General features: G+C 42.4%; 1 protein-coding gene across 4 annotated transcripts; it reads left to right on the top strand.

Annotated features, from left to right (window-relative positions):
* The first annotated feature begins 57 nt into the window (after positions 1-57).
* On the top strand, positions 58-27,632 carry LOC146379377 (phosphatidylinositol-binding clathrin assembly protein-like). 4 transcript variants are annotated; one of them, XM_084940600.1, is made up of 19 exons: positions 58-1,122; positions 7,304-7,446; positions 10,801-10,876; positions 11,271-11,373; positions 12,702-12,795; positions 12,893-13,004; positions 13,451-13,557; positions 14,964-15,005; positions 16,774-16,859; positions 17,385-17,448; positions 18,823-18,956; positions 19,195-19,292; positions 19,550-19,663; positions 19,775-19,805; positions 19,946-20,087; positions 21,070-21,093; positions 21,456-21,512; positions 21,692-21,811; positions 24,211-27,632. In XM_084940600.1, exons 1-19 carry the CDS (start codon positions 993-995, stop codon positions 24,223-24,225), a joined length of 1,692 nt encoding a protein of 563 aa, XP_084796726.1. In that variant the 5' UTR covers positions 58-992; the 3' UTR covers positions 24,226-27,632. The 4 variants fall into 4 exon arrangements, with proteins under 4 accessions (XP_084796726.1, XP_084796725.1, XP_084796728.1 ...); XM_084940599.1 differs by having other exon boundaries at positions 59-1,122; positions 17,346-17,448; XM_084940602.1 differs by lacking the exon at positions 14,964-15,005 and having other exon boundaries at positions 60-1,122.

Genomic DNA, 27,632 nt, shown 5'->3' with positions numbered 1-27,632 from the left:
ACCAGCTGATGCTTTTCTCTCCTTGAAAAGCCTTCTGCTTTAAGATGCCCTCCCCGGACCCGAGAAGTGGTCCAATCGCCCTCGTTTCTCAGTCACCTGATTCATGTGCTGCCATTTTACACACAAGTTTGACTGACAAAAAAAAAAAAAAGAAAGAAAAAAAAAAATCAGAATTGGCCTATCGGAAACCTCAGCAGAGAAATACACCCTTTTGTAAAGAAGATTAAAAAGACTGGGGATAAAAATCACAGCGGCTGAGGTTTGATGCAGCCAGCGCGGGGTGCTGTGTGCGGATCAGAGAGGCGCTTGCAGTCGGATCTGTGCACACGTTCAGAGGAGATACCGGGTGAAGAAGAAGGAAAAGGGGAGGGAAAGGACAATGCTACAGCCTCTGTCTTTGAAAAATTAGTCTTCAGTCATGGTGATGCCGCATAGATTTCATAATCATCGCCGGCCGTCTTTCTATCACTGACATTGCTTTTTTGTGATTCAGCGCTCTGGCACGGACTCTCTGCGCCGGCATTTCACCCTCAGCAGCGTCTATTTCAGGGATACTGTAGATTATATTAATACACTGACCAGCTTTGGATGCAGGCCGCTCTGACAGGCTACACCGATTTTCTTCTTTTTTACAAGCAGGTTGATTATTTCTGCGGCTGGGCCACCCTGTTGCCCTGCGCTGGATTTTTGGATGCTTCTCTGGATGTGTGACCGTTTAACGCTTTATTTGGCCGCCGCATGAATTCTCCCACCGGATCCTCGTCCGTGTACGCTGCTGTCCTCCACCACCACCTCCTCCTCCTCTTCCTCTTCTCCCTCCTCTGGCCGATTCTCACAGAGGGCACTACCCTCCTCCTCCTCCTCCTCTTCCCTGCCGCTAAAGACATTTTGATCGTCCTCCCCGGTTCCCCCCACCCGGACTCGACCATCACTCCGCCTGCCTCCTCATCCTCCTCCTCCACCACCACCACCGCCTCCTCCTCCTCCGTAACATGTCGGGACAGTCTTTGACCGACCGGATCGCCGCCGCACAGCACAGCATGACCGGGTCTGCCATCAGCAAAGCCGTCTGCAAGGCCACGACGCACGAAGTCAGCGGACCCAAGAAGAAACACCTTGACTGTAGGTTAAGCATACCATCACTGCTTACTGTATAGATAGGCAGCCTGCCTGCATGCATGCATGCATCAAGCGACCAGCATCTTTTTCCTCACAAAGGGTAGCTTGTATAAACAGCATTACGCTCCCCCCCCTCCCACCACCTCTCTCTCTCATCCGGCCCGCTTATGTTCACAGCTTCTTTAATTAGGCACCGTTACATTCCATTAGATTAAAGCGTGATTTACGCAGCAGCCGAGCGCACACAGGCTCCACCACTGACCATCAGAGCAAGCGGAGATCTTCTTCGTCTCTCTTTTTTTAATATAAGGCGAGAGGGGGGCAAGCCAGGCATTATCTGTGCATGTCATTCAGGGGAAATAGGCCACTCTGGTATAAGCTAATCATATTGCAACCAGTGTAGGCCTATCCATTATTAATGCCACTATCAGGAGCAGCAGCACTATGTCCCTTGGAGACTCTTCAGTACAGAATGTGCGTTATTGTGCAACATTTTTCTGCCATGCATTCTCGCTGATAAACGCGCTGCTGGTCAGTCCTAAAGGTGCTGAGGACCCTGTAAAGATTTTAGGAAGAGCAGTGCACTTTTTCCACTCCCCAGCTAATTATCTATGCAATCAGTAGCAATGATGCACACAGTGATGAAGAGGATTTCTCACATGTGGATTGCATCAGTGATTATTAGGTGGCTGTTAGGTTAGGTGGCTTTTCTGCCTCACTGTAATTACTTGACATGATCAATAGAGAGCATGGGTGATCAATGGCACTGCCAGTCACACTCACATGCAGACAGACAGACAGCAAGACAGCGAATCTGGAGGAAATGTGGATAAATCAGTCAGAGAGAGACCATGAGGCAAGTGGCCAAACAGCCAGTCATCCAGCTACACACCCACCCACCCAGTCAGTCGGTCGCCCGGCAAGTTTGGCAGTGGATTGGTCAGTCATGTCCACAGCAGAGGGTACCACTGTGGATTTTGGGCTCCCTTACAAGATATGCCACCAGGCGTTTCAGTGTAATATATCTAAAGAGGGCTGCCCCACTGAAAAAAAAGAAAAAGAAGAAGAAGCAGGAAACACCCAGTGGGGGCTCAGAAGCAGGTTTCCCTGAGCATTTACGATGAAGGAGCCCTTTTGTGACTCTAGAGCAGGGGTGGGCAACTCCAGGCCTCGAGGGCCGGTGTCCTGCAGGTTTTAGATCTCACCTTGGGTCAGCACACCTGAATCACATGATTAGTTCGTTACCAGGCCTCTGGAGAACTTCAGGACATGTTGAGGAGCTAATTTAGCCATTTAAATCAGCTGTGTTGGTTCAAGGACACTTCTAAAACCTGCAGGGACACCGGCCCTCGAGGCCTGGAGTTGCCCACCCCTGCTCTAGAGTAATTCCTGCTGCTTTGATTTCATATTAATCTTACCTCGATGGTGGCAGGCACTCAGTGTTAATTATTAAGGTTTTTTGGTGGTAGTGTTGCTGTATCCCTGTTGTGAGGCTGATGTTTTACGCTATACACAGTTTCACACATCCTTGGAAAAATAAGTAGAAGAGAATCAAACCTACTGATGGCTCCACGTTCAGTATCGCCGCAAGTGCATCAACAGACTGGCACCGGTGCTGGTTTGTTATTGTGCTCGCCACAGACGCCCCAGTTTTATGAGAACATTGCACCCCTGCAGATATTAAACGGCAGAAGGTCATCCACCTTCAGCGCCCGCCATGAGTGGGTGTATCTCAGAAACTAGTAAATGTCACTTAACTCAAGGGTGAGAGCAGAAAATCTTAAAATAGAACCGGAGCATTTACATGACAAATGTCCATCTGTCAAGTGGATTATAAAACAGTTTTTGTCACGACTCACAAGGGCAGAGAAGTTTCTCTCAGAGTCGGTCAGTTTATTCTGGTGAAGGTGGTTTATTCTCTTTTTCCACATTGATACGACTCCTTTGAAGATATGATTCACTCCCATGGAAGTGTGAATCACATTTTTTAGTTAAATAAGCAATTTTGTACTGAAGCCATTCAAATGCAGCTGTTCTAATCGATGCCACAATAAAATACTTTATATTTCCAGCTAGAGAGCCTCTCTTCTAAGCCAACATCCAGCACTCTCTCTCTCTCATTCGCATTAGGGCACACTTTTAAGGTTAAGGAGGCGATCCAGGAAGGAAGTGTGTTTGTCATCAGGCGGTCAGTGGGCCTGAGCCTTAATTTGACTGAGAGGACCTTGGTGGGGAAGTGAATAAAGAATGCAAAAAAAAGGCAGTGAACACAACTGCTCTCAAGGAGCTTCTGATGAGTCAGCTGTACAGGACTGCGTGCAATCACAGGTCTCTTTGTTCAACCATCAATGCATCTGAGACTCTTTTCTAACCGAACCTGCGTGGTAAACTCAGGTTATGAGAAAACGGCGGACATTTGGTTTGTATTTTCAGATAATGCAAAGCTTATTATAAAAGCTCTCTGCATGGAGGACACGAGCGAGTGGAGCAAACTCGGTGTGGCTAAAAGAATACAGAGCTCCCGGGAAGAAACTGTTCAGATTGGAAAGAAAGAATCTGTTAAAATAATCTGAGGTTAGTTTGATAAGCAGAGTTAAAATACACTAGTTGTTATTGATCCACCACAGCAGGCACAGCATAGAGTAAATGCTACACACAATAAATCTATTCAGAGTGACCAAACCCAGGCCTCCTTTTTTCCCCCCCTCTTACGGGGTCATGACCTTGCCGCTGTGGTAGGTGACTTCAGTGGCAAATGTTCATCTTTGATGACCCACAGCAAATAATGAGCATGACACACACACAAACACAGGGTAATGACATAGTAGAAGAGTAATCAGGCTAAAAATTACCTTCTGCCCCCAGAGCACAGTCAGCAGTGGTATTCACCGTATGATTTCTTTGCTTGTGCGTCACTGCTGAAATGCCGTAGCGTCACGTTGTAGATTTATTCAAAAAGAATAATTGTGTCGAGAATAATTATCTGCCTTTTTTGCTCCGATGTTCTTCGCTTTTGGCCTCTCGGCTGGATTTAGTGAAAGGCAGCAGCGAGAAAGAGGAAGAAGTGACGACAGATGAGCAAAAATACAACGGATGACGGGGCTCAGCCGCACAGGCGGTCAAACAGAAGAGTAATATACATGAATCCCCCCTCCCCGCCACGCACACACATGCTTACTCTGACATCTTGTAGTTCAATTACACGCTCTGAATGATATTCACTTTTTTTTTTTCTTTTTTAACGCCAAGGCCTTAAAACACATGGGAGGGGAAAAAAAGTTTTTATTGCATTTTAAAGTAAATCTCTTTATGAGCTCAAATCCCTTCAGTCATGCATACTTTAAAACTCTGCTCTTACATTTGATCCTAACCAGTATTACAGGTGTCTTAAATTTAGCGCCGTGTTGTCGTGTAATCGTGCAAACCTTTGCACGCTTGCAGCATAAATCTCACTTCTTTTTGTGTTCTTTATCTGGATTTTTTTCCTGTGTGGATTTCGGCTTATCGATAATCCCAGCTGGCAATCGTGCAATCAATACTTCATCATCATCATTGTCATCATCATCACATCCCTCTGGCTATTTGCACAGCCACACATCGATGGTTAAATCCCAGCTGATGAATTGTCACCCAAAGGAACAAACAGATTGGGACATGGAAATGTAGTAATTACCCTACTAAAAGTTAAATATCTCTAAACCTCCAGTGAATTAGTTACTGGTTACTCACAGGCAGTGTAAAACTGAACACCTTTTGACCTTGTCTGCTGTTTAGTTACAGCTTGATATAGATGTTTGGGGTTTTTTTATATTTAGTTATTTATGAATTTCCTAGGATCATCCTTCAAGCTCTGCTTTTGAGCTCAGCTACCTCTAAATATGAGGCAAATATGTGGTTATTTTTCCACTCTGTTGCCTCATCTTACATCGTTTTTATTCAAGTGTCACATAAAACTACTAGAAGCTCTAGTCCTTGCAGTTTAAAAGCCCATGAACATAAAAGCAAACATACAGGGTTTCAGAGAAATGGTCCTAATTTAGACATGGAATGCAAGAGGCACACATTAAGGATTTTAAAGGAGGAATTGAGGATTTTATTGTTGCGTATATATACATATATCTATTCAATATGCGTTAGTTTGGGAATTGTTTCTTGTGCCAATTTTATTGCTTCCTGTGCATGTTACATTTTCTGCTTTCAGATGTAGGGAGTGGACAGACCTTTGGCTTATATTTGGCCCTAAAGCAGGAGACCAAATGTCATGACATTAATGCAGCAGAGTTGAGAGTCTGACAGTCTTGGCTGCGTTCGTAATTCATTGTAGGCCAAGCTGGATGAGGTGACGACCTATAATCAATACTTTTACACTTATTATTGGCTGTGCTGTTCCTGCTGAGGCTTTCGCAGTCGAAACTAAAATAAAATAAGACCAAGCTGAGTTGGATCGAAGCATCAGCTGCCGCTGGTCGCTGTTGCTTAGGGTGTGTTTCGACATGCATTCAATGGTTAATCAGGGTGCGAACCGGGACTCTTTAGTATCCAGCGTTTCAGTGGCTGCAGAAAACCTCATCAAGCTTTCAAAACAAAACACTGATAACCTCTGATCCTGCAAAAAAAAGAAAAGAAAAAAAGAAGCAGATCTCAGAAACCAAACAGCTTTCTCAGTATCTCAGCACACAGATGCTCTCCCCGTCTGCCTGTGACTACAGCGGTTTTCTCTGATTGCACAAGGGACTCTTTAATTTAGTTCCTTTCATTATAATTGTGCGACACACTTTTGTTGCTGGTGTCTTGTTACCAAATTCAAGTGAAACCGCGGATCGTCTTGATTTCACATTTCTCATCTCATCTGGTAACATTTTAGATTCATTTCTTCTGTCTGTTTATCACTTTTGGTCCCAGTGTGTGTTTTACCAGGATTAGCTGAGACCCTGTTACCAGCTGGCCTTTAAGCAGCCTGCACAATCTCACTTTTAACAGCATCACTGAGAATTTGATGCAGATTGTTTATCCAGGAAAAAAATCTCCAGCTTGCTGATAAATGTCACTGAGCAAATAGCATGAGCTATATATTATGAATGCACTGTGTATAGTCTGTTTATAAAAAAAGGTTTTTTACTGTAGAAATGCCCCAAGTCAATATAAGAAAATCTGTCCCTGAAGATTTTAACAACCTTTCGTTTACAGTAATTGAACATTTCAGAATCACATAAGTGGATCTGTAGGCTATGCAGTCTGTAATGCACTGTGTAAAACACGGGGCATGTTTGCACCATTTTACTAGAAGCCTGCAAGTCTTTGTGCTTCAACAGATGCCAAACATACTTTGCATTTTGCTTCTGAGCCCAGTTCCTTAAAGAATGTAGGGCAACATTCCTGCAACCCATCCCAGCAACACTTCTTATCTCTATTTAATTATTTTTGTTGTATCTACAAGACTGAGCACAAACAAAAACCCTACTCCTCTGTTTCCCTGCCAGTTCTCAGATGTGAACACACACATGCGAGCACACACTCGGCCTGTCGTTTGCCAGACCTTTGAGTCTGACATACAGCACCGAGCTGTTTTTCCCCTTTTTTAAAACGTGTTCCACATTTGCTTTGAACGGCCAATTTACATTCTAGATGCGACTCTCGGATGTTAACTGTTGGGAGGGTGGGGGTCATCTGTTTTAGTCCATCATCGCTAACAAAGATGCTCGGGAAGAAAACTCACAGTCAATATTCATCATCACTCCATTCATCTGACAGTTTTTTTTAGTTTTTTTTTCCTAAATAAAATATGTGTCGCTTAAGTTCATTACGCGGGAATGGAATCGACCTTGCAATGTACCTTTCCATCTTCTGAGTTGATATTTTATTGATATTTTTGTAGAGGAGGCTGGCAGCATTGCTGAATTACAGTCTCAGATGTGCATTTGGAGATACATCCACCTATAGAGACTATATCATTCATCGATATCATTAATCAATCATTTGTTCATTGAGTCGAGATAAATGCACCGGTCAATATGACTTCAGTCAGTGTGATTGTTCACTCCATCAGCAGCTGTTGCTTTTATTCACAATGACTTACAGTAAGTGAACAGGCGGGGTTGGAGTTTATTTGTGTGTTCCTTCACCTTGCTTTCACACTTTTCTCCAGATTGTTTCATGGGTCATCTATTTTTTTTGTCTCCTCCAGACCTGATCCACTGCACCAATGAGCTGAACGTCAGCATCCCCCACCTGGCAGACACACTGCTGGAGCGCACAACTAGCAACAGCTGGATTGTGGTTTTTAAAGCGCTCATCACCACACACCACCTCATGATGTACGGCAATGAGGTGAGTCAACCCGCATCGACGTATGGATGCCCGGGGAAATTCGGAGGATGTTTGTCCCCTCTGATCTTGTGACAACAGGAAAATTATTCGTCATCCTGACAAAAAACGCTTGTTTTAAAGAGATCTTAAACGCACTATGATGCTTCTAAAATGATCCGTCTCACTGTTTTTTTGAGGTCAACATTTCCTGAGTGGTGGGACGTGACTTGAAAGGCCAAAACGACTCTGCCGAAGCTCTAAATAAAAATGTAGAAAAGCTTATTCATCTATTTATCAGTATTGCTCTTTCAATAGAAAAAGGCACCAAATAACCTCTCATTATCAGTGACTCCTGTGTGTGTTATCAATTAATTACACAATTTGTCACTAGGCAGCAAAAGATGACGATCAAACCATTTCCTGTAAAGTCTAATACTCTGTGAATGAGCACGAGAGAGAGCTTGTTGGTGTTTTGATCAATCCTTAATACTTTGTAGAGATTTCTCTCCAACGCACCCTCAGTGAGATTCTTTGAAACCGTGTCTTCCATGTGTCCAGCAAGGACAGATGAAATACTCGGCTGACATTTCAATGGCCAGTATGACAAATCGCCGCGCTCCACTGCGCGCCCTGCGAGAGCAGCGACCAAAAAACATCAAACATGTTAAATGATGAGCTTCTGAGACTAGATAGAAGTGCCGTGGCAACGATTACTCCGGGGACGATGACCCTTTCAGAGCATGTGAGCAGCAAAGCTTTCAGTGACATGAGGAGTGACATGATGTTTTAAAAATTTGTCAGGGTTGTTTAAATTGGGCGTTTTTAGCCTGGCTTTTTCCTCACTGGTTTTCACCCTGGCCAGAAAGACTGCGTGTTTACAGGCCTCTGAATTGGCATCAAAGCTTGCTTAACGTGATCTGATCCTTTTAAAAAGTGGATGCTGGAATGGGTTTTGCTGCAAATGGGATATCACTTAAGGAAAGAAGGGGTTGTTTTGTATTGGTAGTGAGGGCAGATTGTGAACGCTAGATCAAGGAAAAGTTGTATGAGTCAGCTCTTAATGTTAAAACACCACAGCGAGCTGACTGACCTGGTCCACCCTGGCAACCACGACTCAAACTAAACAAATACATGTAGCTTTTTCCAGAGGCTGCCTTTTTTCTCCATTGAGCTCTTAATTGTCTGCCTGCTTTCAGTTGTTACAGGAAAGTTAATCTGCTTTTTTTCCCCCTGGGTAACTCAACCTAGACAAACTACATCAAGCCTGGACATGTTTATGAATGCTGATACAGTTTTCAAGGATGTCAGTGTGTCTGTTTCATACAGTTTCAGGAAGATTATTTCACTGTTTCCTTCTTGGCTGTGAAATTAGTAAAAGGCAAAAAAAAAGTAGGGCAAGAGCTTTCAAATAAAGACGGGGCAAACGTTCAGTGAAACAAGTAAGAAAGTGAGTTACACAGCGATAGCTAATATACCCAAGTTTGGTAACACTGGCTAGTCAAGATGCTAGTCAAACCTGTAGACTGTATATTAGACTTTGTTGTAGACACAGTGATGTCACCCACTGGCTTTAATGTTTGCTGTTTTCAATTTCTAGCACCAAATCACAACAACAGTGGCTTCAAGGTGATTTTTTATTGTAAGGTCAAGACCCTACAATGCAAAGACAACAGGAAAAAAACCCAACAATAATATGATGCGACAGCGGGAAGCAAAAACTCCCTTTTAACAGGAAGAAACCTCGACAGAACCAGGCTCAGGGAGAGGTGGCCATCTACTGCGACTGGTTAGGGGTGAGGGGAGGAAGACAGGACAAAGACACACTGTGGAAGAGAGCCAGAGATGAATAATAACTGATGATTAAATGGTGGTGTAATTTTTGCAGCCTTAAATCTGCTTTTGTGTTGCAGATGTTGTGTTTTTTAGATCAGATGCAACTTTGAACAAGCGCCAGTTGCTAAGTTAGCAGCTAATGCTGACTAGCTTAGAATTTGGCCATGTGCAGGTTAGAGAGTGCACTGCTGATAGCAACCACTGGTTACTAATGAGAAATGTGTTATCCCTGACCATTTGGTGAGCAGTTGCTGGAGATTGTTAGATGAAATTGGGAGCAAAGAGGTATACAGGGGTTATGAACGCTTTGGGCAACAAGCGTTGGGCGTTGACAACAATTTACACTATATCTATAAACACTCGACAATTACTCACTGAGTGGTGGAGAAGCTGTAAAGCACAGCAGTAAAATATGGGCAAAATATATGGGCAAATGTTGAAGCCTGCTAGCAAACAAAGCAATCACAAGAAGGTTTTTGGTGCAGCACCACAAGGTGGCTGTAGCTCAGAAGGTAGAACAAGATAATTGAAAGGTTGGTGGTTCAATCTCTGGCAGCTCCAGTGTTAGCTAGAAAGCACTTAGGTGCAGAAAAAAAGTCCTTTTATTAATGGATGAATAAAGCATGTTGTATAAAGTGCTTTGAGTGCTCCAGTACAGTAGAAAAGCCCTCTATAAGGACCAGTCCTTTTAGCATTTACCCTCTTTGCAAACCACTTGCCAACTGCTCAGGGAATACAGTTTTCCTAGACCTGCATGACTGAGGCCTTAGCAAAGTGCATACACAAAATGCCAGGCCTGTGGTGCTTTTTCAAATTCTTCTTCCGTGTTTCCGTGGTGACATGAACAAAAGTCTGTCACAGATACAAACTTTGGTGACCTTTAAATTACGTACGAGCAACGTATGTGGATTGAGACATGTGAAACAAACACAAATGGAGAATATAACGTCACATTTGCAGGGAGGTGGTGAATATGAAAATCAAAAGAATCGTGATTTATAATAAATCTTTTAAAAAAACATATAGATGCTAAAAATCGCTGTACGTGTGACGATGTTTGTGCAAGGTTTCATTCATATATAATCATAGGTAGGGTAGATACACAAATATATACATATGCTATGATCTTTACAGTAAGATGCCACAGATATTCTAATTATTGATCACATATAAATACAATAACACTAGATTTTAATTCACTGAAAACACACAGAAAGCACAGATAATATTACTGTGCACAGTGCACAGTAATATTATTTGTCACACTACTGCATTAAAAAGGCACCGAAACAATAAACAGAGTTCAACTGGAAGGTACATTTTATTACTTTTAAATTTAACTTTGGAAAAAGAAGAACTTCTTTTGTCAAACGTTACCTGCGTCACCCAAGCCAGCACAATTACCCTCTGAAAAATGCAGATAAAGCTGCAACGTTTGTGTACTTACAGGCTGCCCACGTGGCAGTTTGGCCTTGACTTGAAACTGTCAGGCCACAGAAAGAGAGAAATCACTAACTCATTCTTCTGTTCTTTTTCCTTCAGAGATTGATGCAGTACCTTGCCTCCAGGAATACACTCTTCAACCTCAACAACTTTCTAGATAAGGCTGCACTACAAGGTGATTTAATGCCATTTGGCTCTTTGTAGACTCAGCAGTGCTGTACATCTAACAAAATGACTTTATGTCGGACTCTCGCTGCCTCTGTAGCGCTATCAATAAGCTGCTGCTCAGACGGACCAAATCTGAAAAACCTACCGATGACTGTACCCTTTGTTTGTTACAAAGGCTGCGGAAAATTAAAAAAACATGCTTGGTGACTTTTTAATTATATATACAAAAGGAAAACAAGATAAATAAATAAAGTAAGGTAATGCATGAGCACTGGAAATGCAGGTTGGTCGCAAAGAAGCGACTATATTTTTAATTAAAATAAGTGTAGCTTCTTAATCTAATGTGAAAATTGGTCAAGCTGATCAATCTCTAACTGCAGCACCCTCTCTCTGCCCTACAGGGTATAACATGTCAACCTTCATAAGACGCTACAGCCGCTACCTGAATGAAAAAGCCATGTCTTACAGACTAGCAGCGGTGGACTTCACAAAAATGAAGAGAGGGTGGGATACTCTTGCTTGTAACACTTTGCCTGTTTTTTTATCCTCTGCTTTACCTGTATAGTAGAAACAGTAAATATATTTTCTATTTTTCCTTAAATGTACATTTATGTTAACAAGTAGTCATTGCAGCCCCAAGTGGCAAATGCATGTCTTGTAAAAACAGTGTGTTCAAAATGGTCTCTATTTTTGTGTCAAGTGGTCTTGTGCCTATGTTTGAGATGAGAGGGCGGGGATACCTAGCAACAGTTTTGTTTGCATATGGGCAGCCAATCAGAAGAGAGTAGGACCTTAAAGAGACAGAGCTAAAAGGGCACAGAGAGTAGATGAACTGAGCCTTTGAGTAATAAAAGCTTAGAGTTGCTATTAGTGATATTCTAGAACAAAAATGTTGAGCAAGAAATTGAACAGCCTTTGATGCTAAAATGCTGTATTATTGTATCATAACTGCAATCTTAAAACATTGTAATTATAAGCTAGTGGTCATAACAGACCAAACAAAGGAAAACAATTACAAGTATTGAACCAACAAAGGATGAGTGTGAGGTTGGTTTAGGACATGCGTGAGGACATTTTTACATTTTTCAGTGGGGAGGTCAGAGTGGGATTACATCAGAGTTAGATGAGGTCAGGCAGGACTTTCAGTGGATTATAGTGTTTGCAGATGATAGTGTGACCTGTAGTGAGAGTAGGGAGGAGTTGGAAGAGAGCCTGGAGAGGTGGAGGTATGCTCCAGAGAGAAGAGGAAGAAGAGGAGGGAACAGTTGTAAAGCTGAAGCTGTAAGGAGTACAGATAGTTAAGGCAAATGAGTTTAAACATCTGGGGCCAACCATCCAAAGCAATGGCTTGTGCACAAAAGAGGCAAAGAGGAGAGAGTGTAGGCAGGGTGGAGTGGGTAGAGATGAGTGTCAGGGTGATTTGTGACAGAAGGATAGCAGGGTGAAAAGGAAGCTGTACAAGACTGTAGTGAGACCTGCTATGGTGTATGGTTTAGAGATACCACTAACAAAAAGACCAGAGGCAGAGATGAAGATGCTCAGATTTTCACTGAGAGTGACCAAAATGGACCAGATCAGAAATGAATACATCAGCGAGACAGCTCAGGACGACCAGTTCGGAGATAAAGTTAGAGAAGCGAGGCAGAGACTGTTTGACACGTGCAAGGGAGGGCTAGTGGATATGTTTGATGCTGAAATGAAGCTGGCCAGGTAAGACAAAAAGAGGAAGACCACAGAGGAGGAAGTTACATACTCTTGATTTTCAGTGCACGTACATCACTTCCTCTACAGGCTTGATGAGTTCTGCGTGTGTTCTCCTGTGTGATTCTTAGGGCTGATGGTGTGATGCGCACCATGAACACAGAGAAGCTGATTAAGACTTTGCCCATCATTCAGAACCAGCTGGACGCACTGCTGGATTTCCAGGTAAACATCTGCCTTAATCGCTCCAAACCCTTTAATGTAAGCAATTGTAGCTGTCACTTCAATATCTCATCTCTCGTTCGTTCCTCCTATCGTCCAGCCAAACTCCAACGAGCTGACGAATGGAGTGATCAACACAGCCTTCATGTTGCTGTTTAAAGACTCCATACGGTTGTTTGCTGCTTATAACGAAGGCGTCATCAACATGTTGGGTACGCACGACACGGCAGATCCAGAGTTCATCTATCTTTAGTTCGTTCTATATTTATGTGGTAATTTTCCTCTGATGTCAAGATCACAAGACTGTGACTCCATCCAACTCCACTTAATCCTTCTTTAGAGAAAATCAATTTTTCCTCCCACTGTCTTCCAGAGTTCAATTAAGGACCACTGTGTAATGATCAACTTCTTTTCTTCCATTAATTATTAAGGCAGTGAGGTGTGAGGGTCTGATAAGAGACCATCAGACTCTATGATTTTATTGTAAGTGGGAGTCTTAATGAAAATTAATTTCATCCTGCATGGACAAGAATTGGACAGGCCTAACAGGGAAAATCAGTACCAGATAGATTTTTAAAAGTTGTTTTTTACAGTATACACTGCTGCAAGTCAAAGTAAATTCTGTTTCTTGAGCTGTTTCTCGTCTTCTGGCACGCAGAGAAATACTTTGACATGAAGAAGAACCAGTGCAAAGAAGCTTTGGAGATCTACAAGACCTTCCTCAACAGGATGACCAAACTGTCCGAGTTTCTCAAAGTGGCGGAGGTAACGTCCGTTTGTCCTGCCGCTCTTCGATGGAGTTAAACACCTGTAAAGACGATGGGAATATCTATTTGGAGCGAATCTCAACGGCCTTCCTTCCTCTCTGATTTCATATAAATATATTAAATGCTCCTTTCTCATTTCGTCCTGTCACTCAGGAGAAATTTAATCTGCAGAAAAGCGCACTTGAACCTGTTGAGATTTGCTCCAGACTTCTGTTACCCCGGGAACTGATTTACGGTCAGTCTTCTCAGACCTAAACTGACCGCAGATCAGCCTCCGGGAGCTTCTTCTCTTTAATCTTCCAAGTCTCTTTTTTGCACTAGATCTTCTCCTGTTTCTGTCCCTCTCTTGCCCTGGCCTAGGGAAGGGTTTACTTCAAGGCAGTCATTAACGCCAGAGTCTTATAGGCTATCAGAGAGACACTCATGTAGAGCTTCCAGTTGAGAGACCCCTCGTGTGCTGCCTGTTCACATGCCTGCACTGCATGCCCAAGCAAGCTCTTTTTCTATCACTATCTCTTTCTCTTGTTCTAATAGCTTAATTTCCACCCTATTTCTTTTTTTTGTTTTGTTAATAAATAGAAGTTTCTTTTATTTTTAAATGGCTGTTACTCAGTTAACAGCTCTTGCTGGGCTTCACAATAAATATAAACAGTTTTATGATCTGTAGACTGCGCAGTATAATCGTGTACATCTTCAAAAGCTGCCTCGCTGCTTGGTTTCGTTCCCATTTGGAAGAAGGTTTGGGATGCAGCCACTTGATCCCAAAGAAAGAGAGAAAAAAAAGGAAAAAGAAAGAAAGACTAACGTTGACTTTAAGGACCCATTCATTTTACCTGTCTAACAAAATGTGTTTGTCTGTTTGTGTGTCATCTGTGCTCCCCCTCCCCTTCTTCTTTCTGTTCAAAGTCAACATTAGTTGAGTGTCTTCCTTTTGGATGTTTCTTATCTTGCAGTCACATGACCTGTTGTCTGCCCTCTGTGCCCTGCCTGTCCAATCAGTCGTTGTGCTCAGCTTTCATTTCCAACCAGATCTCATCGTGTGTGTATTTATAAGTGTGTGTGTACATGTACTGTGTGCGTGTGTGTGTATATATATATACATATATATAGGTGTTTGTATGCGTGTGCATGCGCCCTCCTCCTCTGTTGTCTTTTCTTTGTTTTCCTTTACAGCCACTGCATGAAGTAATGAATGCTTGGGTTTGATTCTTCTTTCTCCCTCCTCCTCTTCCTCTTCTTCCTTCAACACGCCTCTTCCCTTTATTTTTTATTACTATGTGGTCTGTTGGGTTTTTTTTCTTTCTTTTTTTGGTTATTCCCTGATTTATTGTTACATTTGGTTTTATTTTTATTTTGCCTCCCTCCTCCCTCCCCCTATCCCTCCTTCCTTTTTTTGTGACACAGCGAGTTGGGATAGATCAGGGCGACAGCCCCGATCTCACACAGGTCAGTCTACATCTCATCTCAATCAGTCAATCAACCAGTCAGTCAACCAGTGTATTAAATCCGTCAAAGTCAGTCCCATAATGCTTCATTCTAAACGCTCCCGTTCCCTACTCACCCTACAGACCTGCCCACACTGCAGCTGCCCCGTCCTCCTCCTCTCTTCTTCACTCTCCTTAACTCCTTCACTTTGTCTCCTTTTCTGTCTGAATCGAGAATAGAGAGGACACATGCAACTAGCCTGAAAGCAGCATTTTTCCCCCCCTGACAATTTTTAGTCATGTTTTCCTATCTGAATCCTTGCAGAACAAATTTTACTCTAAGGTAAGATTTTTTTTTAAATCAGTTTTTATGCAGCACAGCCACAAAAGTTTTCAGTCTCTCTCTCTCTCTTTTTTCAGATTAATTTTAGATGTCCGTGACTGGGGCATATAATATGTCAGAATTTTTTCTGGCAGTCTTTCAGGCATTTTCCCAGAGTAAATATCGAAGCTTGTCTGTTGACTCAAACGCTTATCATACAAAAAAAAGTCAGCACAACTTTATGAAATAGGCTTTTGTCCATCTAAGCAGTGTTCACATCACTTTCTGAACAGATTATGTCCCTTTGTATTAGCTGTGGGGAGAGCAGCGAATGGTTTTTGTTAAATAGGTTTCTGCAAATATGACTTGGATAGGTGTACATAATGCCATCATAAGTACTGCATACTATGCTATGGTCCTTGAATACAGCTTATCCTTTTCATTGGATTTTAACAATGTGACAAAAAAAACTTAAATGGAAAAAAGTTGTTTTTTCTTTTTCTTTTCTACATTTATGTCGTGTTTGTAGTGCTTATGAAGACCTTATATGCCCTTATTCAACAACATAGTGAACCATGCCTTTACTAAGCTCTAGATATGTGTCTGTTTTAATTTTAAACTTTTAGCATATTCTAGATTTCTCTGAAGAAGGATGCCCAGAATTCGCATTTTACTCTCTTTCCCCCTTAAAATAAGTATATGAGAAATCTTTTCTTTGCCTGTTGTGTTTGCCTTGTGTTCTCTGGTGCTGAAATGTAAAGCTCTGGGTGAAAACTGTGGTATCACATGTGGTCCAAATGAACCCATCCATCCTTTTTGTTTTCCAGTAATGAGTGCAGGCCAGCTGTTCGATGTGTATACCTGGTTTTTTCACCAGATGTTTACATTTGACTGAGTTAACTTCCTTGGCTTCCAGCGGGACACAGTTTTGGTGCTTAGCTCCAGTGATTACTTCCTCAGCCAATCAAACCACTAACACATGAATCTTACTGTGGAATCCACAAGTTAACTCTTAAATTTTGGATAGTGATTTTCTTTCTGTGTATGCGTGTGTAAGTGTGTGTGTTTACGAGAGCATTTGTGCACTGCTGGCCTCTGCATGGGCTCGTTAGATGGTTCACAGACGTGTTTGTTGTGTTTCGACTCTGGAGCCCCGCAGCGATGATGCTCTGCTCTGTCCCGACCTGTCAGTCCTGCTGTGGACTCGCTTGCATGATCCAAAGCTAACATGTGCATGCTGGCCAACCAAACCTGATGAAACCAAATGAAAAAAAAACAAAAAAAACAGAACAAAGAGCTGTCATAGAGTAGATAGTGAATTTGAGGGTGATGTCTAAATTTTGCTGCTGCTTTGTGTGTGTGAGAGAGAGATGAAATGAGAAGTGAGGAGAGGAGGGAAAAGCGAGCTAAATGCCCCAATTTGCCTACTTGCCCATGGTTGTAATCTGCTGAACCCCACCCCCCTCAGGCTCCCAGCTCTCTCCTGGAGGCTCTGGAGCAGCATCTAGCTTCTCTGGAAGGCAGGAAGCTCAAGGACCTCTCCACCGCCAGCAGGTATGATCAGATCACAGACAGGCACCTCAGGCCTGCTGCATCACTCACTTAATGCTACTTTTAAAACTATTATTTCTGCTACAGCTGTTCTTTCCCTTACTGCTACCAGTATTAGCACTACAGCAACCATGGTGTACTGCTGATCTGCCACCATGAATTTTACTACTGCCAGATTTTTACAGTTTCTCTTATAGCAAACATAAAACTTGCATTTTACCTACATGCATCATATGCTGTTGCTTAAATGATACTTACAATCAAATTTTACTCAAAGTTCGTTTCTGATCACTACTTTGAAACATTTCAACCGTGGGTCATGCTGATGGTGCCCAGATAACTAAATGGGTTTTTTATTTTTTAGCTTTACATGGTGTTGTTAAAAAGTATCAAAGAGTAAAGTAAAAAATATCCCCCCAAAAAAGAAAAAGAAATTTAAAGAGACCTGTAAACCCTGTGTGTGTTTGCGGGTGTGTGTCTTACCTTAAGATCCAGCACCTTGTCCAGTGCAGTGTCATCTCTCTCCAGCACGGGGATCTCTCTCAGCCGTATGGAAGACAAGACGGAGGACAACCGACTGCAGCAACACAAGGTGAGTCAAACCTGTCCACATACTGTGGACAGGTTTGCACAGTTCATACATACCACATGCCAGAACTATTGCAGGGATTCAACCACAATATGATTGCCTGTGCTTTTAGGTTCTTTTGTCTTCTATGCTAGTGAAACACTCTGAAATCCGTTCACGTGTGTGAACCATGTAGACCTCGGTGTCTTAAGACTTTCTGCCCTCCACACTGTTGTTAAAGTTGAATAGACAAGTGCATTCATTCTGCAGTACAGTGAAATACGCTGTTTCTCTGTGGTGTACAGAGATGCGCACAGAATAGAAATGAACTCTCAGTCTACATACTGCACTCCTGCAGTGGAGTTTATTCTCAAACAAACCATCCTGGCCTTTCATTCGATAGTAACAATTTAAAGGAAGATTAACCCTTGAAATACACACTCACTGGATGCTTTGTTATTTATATCTAATAAAATTCTCATTAATGAAACTATTAAACTGGGCAATAATATGGCAGCAACTCATTTACATGAGTTAAAGAATGTAGACATGGTCAAGATAACCTGCTGAAGTTCAAACCAAGCATCAGAATGGGGAAGAAAGGTGAGGAGACTTTGCATGTAGCATGGTTGTTAGTGCCAGACGGGCACTTTCCCACACAACCATCTCTAGGGTTACAGAGAAAATATCCAGCAAGATGCAGTTCTCTGGGAGAAAATGCCTCGTTGATGTCAGAAGAGAATGACCAGACTGCTTCAAGCTGATAGGAAGACAACAGTAATTTAAAAAAAAAACACTCGTTACAACCATGGTATGCAGAAGAGCATAACACATCCAGCTTTGAGGACAACCTTAATCGCTTTTGGACAAAAGAAGATTTGATCTGATCTGGTCTCATAAAACCATGGATCCATCCTGCCTATATGGATGGTTCAGGTTGGTGGTGGTGTAAGGATATGGGGGATGTTTTCTTGGCATACCCTTTGATACCACTGGGTATTGTTTAAACACCACAGCCTGCCTGAGTATTTATGACTGCAGTGTACCCATCTTTTGATGGCTGTTCCCACCAGCAACTCTAACTGGCTTCTTGAACATGACAATGAGTTCACTGCACTCAAATGGCCTCCGTAGTAACCAGATCTCAATCCAATAGAGCACCTTTGGTATGTGGTGGAACAAGTAATATCACTAGATGTGCAGCTGACAAATCTGCTACCATGTCAACATAGACAAAATCCTTTGAGGAAAATCGCCAGCACCTTGTTGAATCGATGCTAATAAGGAAGCTCTGAAGGCAAAAACAAAAAAAGAGTCTGACATAGTACTAGCAAAGTGAACCTTGTGTGTATTATACTAACCATAATCATCTACATTGTGTTGATGTATTCTGTCTAGGAGGACGGTCACAAAGTGATCGACATTCAGACACCTAACGTGTCACCCAGCACCCAATCAGTGGGCAGTGCCAACAGCAGTGGAGGGGCCACAGATCTCTTCTCTAACTCACCTATTGTACCCGTCAACAACCAGTGAGTGTATTGTCTGCGCTTATATATAGTTTCTACAAAGAAAAAAAGTGCCTCCTACCTATACTGCTAAAAAGAGTGTTTTTTGTATTAGTTAAATGTCACAAGTCTATTACCTTGATCTTATCCTGATATTTTGTCCAGTTACCCTACGTCTTTAGATGAAAGCCTTTAGCCTTTACATTTTTAGAATAAAGTGAAGAAAAAAACTGTGCTTTCCACTCCATTTTCCTTCCTGCAGTGTGCCAAACCTGACTAGTGAGCTGTTCACCCTGCAGCCTAACTTCACCCCCATCCAGACCACACACACTGTGCCCAACAACAACAACGCCTGGGGAGGTAGGACCACGCACGCACGCGCACACACGCACGCACGCACGCACATGTACACATAATCATGTTAACGTACAATGAAGCATGAGAGTAAATTCCCACTCACTACCTCACACACACACACACACACACCCACACACACACACACACAAACAAGCACACGCTTAAAGCATGTTATGCTTTGACAATGACGGCTAGCTTCTTCATGCTTTTTGACTCATTTCTTCTCTTTTCACGTTACCATGGTTACCTGTGGACGTCAGGTGACTTGCTAAAGCCATCCCCACCCACTCAAATTCACAGTCCTGGAGCCCCGTTGCACTCTGGGAAGATGCTGCCCAATGATTTGGACTCATCCTTAGCCAACCTTGTTGGCAGTGAGTACAAAATGTGCAAATTTTCTCTTCACATTTTCCCTGTTAACCAGTCTTGCTGTGTCTCCCTTTCAACTGATGCTATGTTTATTTTTGTTTTATTTCTTCTCCCAGACCTGCAGTTTGGGGGGACGCCAGCTAAAAAGTGAGTGGGTTTGCCTTACATCAAAAGCCGAACCGCAGGCAGACGACTGCTGTCGGATCTCTCACGCTGTTCAATGATTTTTGCATCCTCTGTGCACCTGTAAATGCACGTGTTAGATCGTGTGTGTTTTTGTGCATCAGGCCAGAGCTCCAGTGGAGTCAGCTGGTAGAGAAGAAGCCGACGGGTGGTAGTGGCTGGCAATCGAAGACCATGTGCACCAGCACCAACTGGACTCACACCACCCATCCCATGGCACCTGCACCCATGCCCGTTCCTCAAATGGTAAAATAAATGCTACAATTACTTTTTAATTGCCTGCAAGAGTTTGTGCTTGTGTCATCAAGGTCCTGTGGTTGCACTTACAGTCCCTCTGACACTTTTTTTTCCCACTTCTGCTGCTTGATTAGACATCTTCTCAAGACAGTATGGGTGTGAAGGTTTCTGCTTTATTAACAGTTTCTCCAGTCTCCACTTAGTATGGTTGGTTAATTTGGGATTAAAATATAATTTCACATATAAATTTCTGTAAACCAAAGCTAGCTATAAGTGGATGAGGGATCCTAGGTGAATTTCTAAATGGATGGGTTTGCTCCAGCGCGATGGCCAAGAAACTGAAAAGGTTTCTGGCTTCCATGCTGTTTAGTCAGTTGCTTTATCACTCATTAGTGTTTCCCTACTGGCCGGTAGACTTTACAATGTGATAAGGTAATGAAAACAAAACAGATCTTTCTAGGCGCCTCTGAGTTTTTAAAATTGGAACCCCAAAGCCTCAGCTTTTTTAAGATAATGATAAAAACTGACATTGCGTGCAGTTGGATTTTTCTCCCAAAAGTCTTTATAGATGTCTAATAATTGTGGTCATGTGAAAGAGACCAAGTGACCACTGAGAAGATTGGCAGTGAGGCTGTATCCAGCTCTTTCAATGCATCAGTACTTTTGAAGGAGCTCCCAAATGTGTCTGTGCCTTTTGTGCTCCATGCTAATTATCTACACGTCTCTTCAATTCAGTCTGGTTTCATCCTTTTAATTTTGGACTGATTGACCTCTCAACTCAAACTGCTCATTTTCTCGGCAAATGGTTTGGAAAGATGGTGGCACGCCTTGAATGGAAAGTAGATGATTTTAACATGAGGAAAGTGCAAAAAATTCCGCTTTATCTTCTCTGCCTGTTTGGAGAAAGAGAGCGGGCTGTGATTGTGGTATGCGGAACTATTTTAGAGGTCTTTAACTGTTTTTCTTTTCTCTCTTTCCTTTAACTCGACAGAATGGGATGATCTATACTGGCTATGTAAGTTTCTTCAGCCCCCTTTCCTTCGCTCCTCGTTTTGTCCACGACATCCTCCAGAACTGCACTGCTTTGCTTTCTTAATCATTTTCCTTATTGTATTGTCTTAGAACTGTCCTTTTATCCCTTGTGATTCCATTTTGTTAAACGTTAAAGCTGATTTTGTTTCCCAAGATCTTGTAAAAGCTGAATAAATGGGAATATTTATTTGGCATAAAAAAACAAAAAATGACTTTCTTTGAGGTACATCTTTGACAGATTAGAAATTAATTGCCCTAACAGAATCAGGGTTCATTTTAATTTATTTCTTTTGGTCACTATTAAAAAGTATTGTGCATTACGCCCCTCCCTGTTTTTCTGTACAGGCTCCAGCACCAGTGGCTTTTCCTATGACGACACCCCAAGTGCCTGTGTATGGAATGGTAAAGAACAACTTCCAGTCTTATTGTGGTCTTACAGTCAGAGATTTTTAATTTATCCAATAAATACTGTTTCTTTTTATTGTTTTGTCTCGGTTCACGTTGCTCTGTTTACTCCCCACCTCTTTCGCTCCCTCATACTCTTCTCCTTCCCTGCCTGCTCTCACCTGTGCTCTGAGAAGCTCCCTCCTCAGATGAATCATCAGATGGGGGGCGTTCCCATGATGCCCCCACAGCATGTCATGTATAACCAGCCTGTCCTGAGACCCACCAATCCTTTTGGACCCATCCCAGGAACACAGGTAACATCAGGCCTCACAAAAACAAGCAGAAATGTTAATGAACATGCCAGAGAGCGTGGGGACAAGAGCATAGCATATGGGCACTAATGGGATCATCTCAAGTAATGCAATGGTAGTACGCAGTTGTGCTGCACAAAGACACAAGTTTAGTAGTTTTGCTTCTGTACATCACCACAGTGGATTTTAAATCAACCAATCATGATGTGATTGAAGTGCAGCTTTAATTCAAGGGGTTTAACAGAAAAATTTGACAAACTTTTTTAGGAATTACAGCAATTTTTATAGATATTCTCACATTTTCAGAGGCTTCGCATTAATTGGACAGTTTACTGTTTCATGACTGGTTATGCCTACTTCATTGTTCTTGGACAAGCTTTGAAGACACAATATCTGAAGTGTTGATTTTTCACTGCACTTTAAATATGAGGCCCAAGGACATGTCAGTGCAAGTGAGGGACATCATCATTAGGCGTAAACCCCCCCCCCCACACACACACACACCCACACCCAAAAAATAAAAATAAAGCAATCAGAGAGACTGCAAAAACCTGGTACATTATTAAAAACCATGAATTCACCAGCTTAGCAACAACAAAACACCTGAAAGAACATTGAAGATTAGTAAATAGAATTATAGACATAATTATAATGATTATAATCATATCCATGGTTAAGAAAAACAACTTCAGAATCTAAATGTGTTAACAACACTTAGGTGTTGGACATAGGTGCATCACTGTCAAGGTCTATAATCAAGCGATGGCTTCATGAATGGAAATATAGAGTTTTTGCAAAAAGGTGCAAACCACTGGTTACACTCAAAAACAGGAAGGCCACATTAGACTGTCAGAAAAAGAGCCTGCACAGTTATGAAAGAAATATTTCGACAGGTGAAACCGAGATGAACTGGCTACCAATGGAATCAGGTCACTAGTGTTTAGTGATGATGTAACTGCAGATAGAAGTAGTAGCATGAATTCTAAAGTGCACATAGCTATACTTTCTCTATACTCTCTCAGATTGCAGATCTGACTTCCCAGTGCAAATGATCCATAGCATACTGCAAGAGCCACCCAAGAGTTTCTCAATGCAAAGAAATGGAAAATTCCTCAACAGTGAAGTCAGTCACCAATGAAGTATATCCTATATATACACAGCATCCCAGCTGTTTTGTGGCTACATCGATGTAGTTAAACGAGCAGGCTGGGGCCGCTGGTTAGCTTGGCATAAAGTCTAGAAATGTAGGGGAACAGCAAATCAGACTCCAAATTATCCAGCAAGTAATGCCCCCACAATCCCACAACTTGGCATCAAATAAGAGAGAAAAGTGATTTTCTTTAGGGTTATTGGTGTGCTGTTTTTTTTTTTCTTTGTTTGTATTTTTTTTTTACTTTTGTTTCTGCTCTTAATGCTAAGGTAAGCTATCCAACTTCTGTTCACATGCAAATCACATGTCAGAAAATAAGTGCAGTTGTCAAGCTGTGCATTCCTTTGTAAACCATAAATCAAACATGCAGCTTGTCTGGGTGCTTTTTTTTGTATTTTTCTTTCTCCTTACACTTGACCAATTACAGATAATCTGACACCACGCAGAGCAATTTTGAAAGCAGTCACAATACAGTAGGGGAAAAAACTGCCTTGTTGAAGCAGCAGCAGCAATGCTATTACAAACATGACCAATAAAAAAACTAAATGTTTAGTAGGTAATAAGGAGGGTGTGTGGATGGAGAAACTGCCCAAACTAAATCATCTGCAAATATTGGACAGCTCTAACATTTATGGTTTTCAGTGCGTAGCTTCTGAGAAGCAGATTATTGAAGCAGAAACAGATAAAGGAGAAAACTGGGAAGTAATAGGAGCTATTTAAATGATTTCAGCACATTAACGGGCTGCACTGCACATCTTAAACCAATGTGTACCAGCACAGAAACAACACGGGCAGAATATTACTTTGGTACAAACACTGAATCTGTGCCTCTTCAAGTCCTCGGGAATAACAGAGGCCACTCGTTCATAGCTGTTTCTCTAGGGGTGATTAGCAATGTTCAAGTAGTGGCTCCATCAAGAATCTCAATGATGAGTCATGTTGTCAGGTAATTTAAAAATTGACCAGGAAGTGTGAAAAAAAAAAAAAAAAGTTCACTGCGAGCAATCATCAGCTGCAAAGGTTACAAGACTCACAGGAGCACAAACGATCAAGTATATTTTGACCAATTATTCAAAACATAACAGAGTAATATAATTGTTTACTGAACAATCACCGCTCCGAGGTGCTGTTTTCTTGGCACTGCGGCAGCTAATACGCTTGTCAATAGATGCCTGAACACTTGATGAGCTGTTTTGTTGAACTAAATTACTCTTGCATGTCTCTCACCCCCCCACCCCCCCGTCCTCTGCAGATGCACTTCATGTAGGGGATGATGTTGTAACCATGGCAGCAAAGCTGGGAGAGAGAAGGCGAGAGGAAAGAGACAGAGAGAAAGAGTCGGCAGCGAACGCAAATCCAGAACCAAAATCCAGCGCAGGGGAAAGAAAGAAGAGGGCAGAGAGGAAGAAAAAGGGGAGGGGAGGGGAGAGGACGAAGGAGAGAGGAGGACCAGAGGATGGATAGAAGATGAAACGCTGATGTCAGTTTCCATGTCACCTGACCCTCTAATCTCCTCTCCTCTCTCCGTGTGGCTACTGATCTCTCTGTCTTTGAATCTATAGTGCTGGGGCACCAGAGGCTCTGCATTAGTCCCATTCATCCTCTGCTTGATTTGCCAGTTCAAATGGCAATTACGACCTGTGATGACACTATGAGGACTGACAGCTCGTTGGAAGTGCAGAAGCTCTTTTGCCATTTCCCCCCCGCCCCTCACCCCATCATACTGATAATTTCCTGTATAAAGGCTTACCCGCATCTCTCTCCATCCCTCAGCTGAATCAAACTTGGAGGACACGCGTCTCTTTCTCTGATTGGATCGTTTGCTGGCACTTTACTCTATGTGACCTTTGCCAAGGGTGTATTTCTGTGTAGGTGATTTTTAGCATCTTGTTCCGATTGGTTCCCGGTAACGTGTCATCCATCCATCACCTGATGTCAGAAGTTATTGATTTGAATGCGTGCGTGTGTGTTCGTGTGTCTGCGCGTGCGTGCGTGTGTTCCTTTTTCTACATTTCAGCGTGCTGCATCCACGCATCCATTTGAGTCTTTTTATGAGCTCCATTTGTTCTTAATTGCCAATTTCACAGAGAGAATCGGGCGTAAAACAATTGGCACGCTTGTGTGATTGTGGATGGACGTGGAGCTGTGTAGGGTGTGCTACAGCTTGTGTTTCTCTTTTGGTACCTGATGTCATTAATGTGTTGCCAGGTACCAACATGTTACTGCACTGGAATTAACTGATGAAAGCACTGAGCCAGACCCAGGCATCACATTTGGATGTAAACAAACCTCCGCTACTTGGGGACGTGATGTACACACTGTGTTTCGTTTTGTTTTTTGGGGGTTTTTGCCCTCTTCTACAGGCGTGCAATATCATGCAATCTCATTATACACCCATTTGTAGCCCGGTTAGAAGCCTTTTTCTGCTGTAGTGTCAGAGTTCCTGTATGTCCACATGAGATTTCTGTACAGAATACTGTGGATTTTTTTTCTCGTTTTCTAAGCTGTTCTGTTAACAACTGAACTGCTCTAAAAGTTGTGAAAAATGCACTGAGAGCCACACAGGAGGTGAGTTGACATTAGGTGAATTTCAATCTAGCAATCAGTAATGGTCGAACTCCCAGCTGTATGATATCCTCCCTGTCCTGAGCATTTGTCCTGTCCAAAATTAGTCTCCTGTCAAGTCCTTATCACCCCCACCCTACCCACCCCAAAAAATAATAAAATTTAAAAAAAAAAAATGGATGAGGGTAGAAGTCTCACCTCCACTGGGAGGATTTAAAGAGAGCCACTGAGAAGCGAGTTATTAATGTAGAGTGGAACGTTTATGGACAGGACAGCTAAAGGTCAGTCTGGAGCGTCAAGTGAACGACAGCAGTGGAAAGCAGCTGAGGGTAATGTCTGTCGATCACGGCCCGAGCAAAGCCCGCAGCGACGGCGCGCAGATTAATTCGGACAGCCAGAGACAGGGAGGCTCTAATGAGACATTAAATGTTAATGTGGATTTTCTAGGAGATCCAAGGTCGAGTTAGACTCACAGTCAGATGATATATATAAAAATATATATAGCACAAACCTTCAAAGAGGGGACAATGCTCTGCTGCACAAAAACCTAAAATCATTGCTGGGATGTACAGTCGAAAGGGGCAATAATCAATTGGGTATGAAGTCGTTTTTTTTATTGGTTGTGTCCGTTCTATGTACATGTACTGTATGTGTGTTTGTGTGCACATGCCTTCCCATAGAGATAAACAGGGTCATGTTCCTCGGTTAGAGGTTACACATCTCTATCGAGCTGGTAGCTTGTACTAACTTAGCAATGAGTGTTATTGTGACCGTGTCTGTAAAACATCACATCATTTTAAGGTGGCTCTAGGTTCACTCATCTGCTGCAAAACGCAAAAAACGGGGGGGAAAAAGAAACCCTCGAGTCATCAGATGTGGAATCTGTCAAAGTGAGTCTGAAGCAAACTTCTCCAAAGAGCTGGAAGTGCACAGGCTGGTGATTTCTAACAACAACAAAAAAAGAATCGCAACTGTAACTGCTGGCTATGTAAAAACCAGTCCCACCGCAGCTACAACTCTACTACCAGCAGAGAGAGATTTGTGCTAGGAATCACCGGGCAGGCAGATGTTCTCTTCGAGGTTTCACTTTTGAATGAACATAAATGTAAGAGGTCAGCTGAGATTTGGGTATTTCCTTCGGGAAAATGTCACGCCATTACTCCTTGTTGCAGTTATTTGTCGTTCTCCGTCAGATGAATGAGCTTTTCATTGTGCACTTCACTCCCACCAACAGAGCTCGATCCATCCTGGGCCAACCTCTGACTGTTACTGTGTCCTCTGTATATAGGTAATGCTGTTCATGTGTTTTTAGACGTGCTCTCTCTCTCTGTAAAGTGATCGAAGCCCCATTGGATGACGTACTGTACGTGGGACAATTTATTGCTGTATCTGTGTTTGAATGGTTGTACTTTGAAGGTGTCATCATCCAGGGATGGGCGGGGTGGGTTAGGGTTGATGTTTGTGATGTTTGTGTCCATCTCGAGGAGTAAGGGTGGGGTCGGGAGGGATGGGGTTAATGGGGGTAAACTATCACAACTGGTCTATACCAAGAGTGTCTTCATCAAGGAAGTGGACAGGACAGGGTCTGTCCTCTTCAAAACAGGAACATTTTTTGCACCAAAGTCATCATCAAAGCGCAGCTTCTTCTTATTCAAAGTCACTACGGATGGATGATATCAGAACTCAAAGGAATTTTTTGTTCTTTTATTTTTAGAGACAAAGAAACTGTCTTTTTTTTGCATGATTAAGTGTCGTCTTTTTATTGGCTTGTGTGCCCGGTAAAAGCATGACCATTGTGTGAACTCTCACTTACCAGTGTGTTTGGAAAACGTTAAGGAAATTTCTCCATGAGATTTTTTACTTACCTCTTGACATGAACACTCATTGACATTCATAAATCAACTGTTTTACAATGTAGGGGTCCGTAACTGTTTGAAGGCTGCCTCGCATGCAGAAATGCAACTTGCAAGTAACCCATCAAACTTCAAACACAGTTACCATATCTGCATCTCTGTAAAACATCATGGATGTCAATGTCGATTATCACCTAGCTAGCTAGACATTGCAGTCTTGTAAAATCGCTCTTTATTAAAGCGTTGCTATTTTCAA

Source organism: Perissodus microlepis, chromosome 10 (assembly GCF_051167445.1).
Source record: "Perissodus microlepis isolate ML-2025 ecotype Zambia chromosome 10, ASM5116744v1, whole genome shotgun sequence".
NCBI lineage: Eukaryota > Metazoa > Chordata > Actinopteri > Cichliformes > Cichlidae > Perissodus > Perissodus microlepis.
The sequence above is the reverse complement of the archived record's forward strand: the minus strand, read 5'-3'. Positions and strand labels throughout refer to the sequence as shown.

Coding starts and splice junctions, on each gene's coding strand:
- LOC146379377 (XM_084940599.1), top strand. CDS start 993: ATGTCGGGACAGTCTTTGACCGACCGGATCGCCGCCGCACAGCACAGC. Junction 12,796..12,892: donor ACGCACTGCTGGATTTCCAG/GTAAACATCTGC, acceptor CCTATCGTCCAG/CCAAACTCCAACGAGCTGAC. Junction 16,860..17,345: donor GACCTCTCCACCGCCAGCAG/GTATGATCAGAT, acceptor TCTTACCTTAAG/ATCCAGCACCTTGTCCAGTG.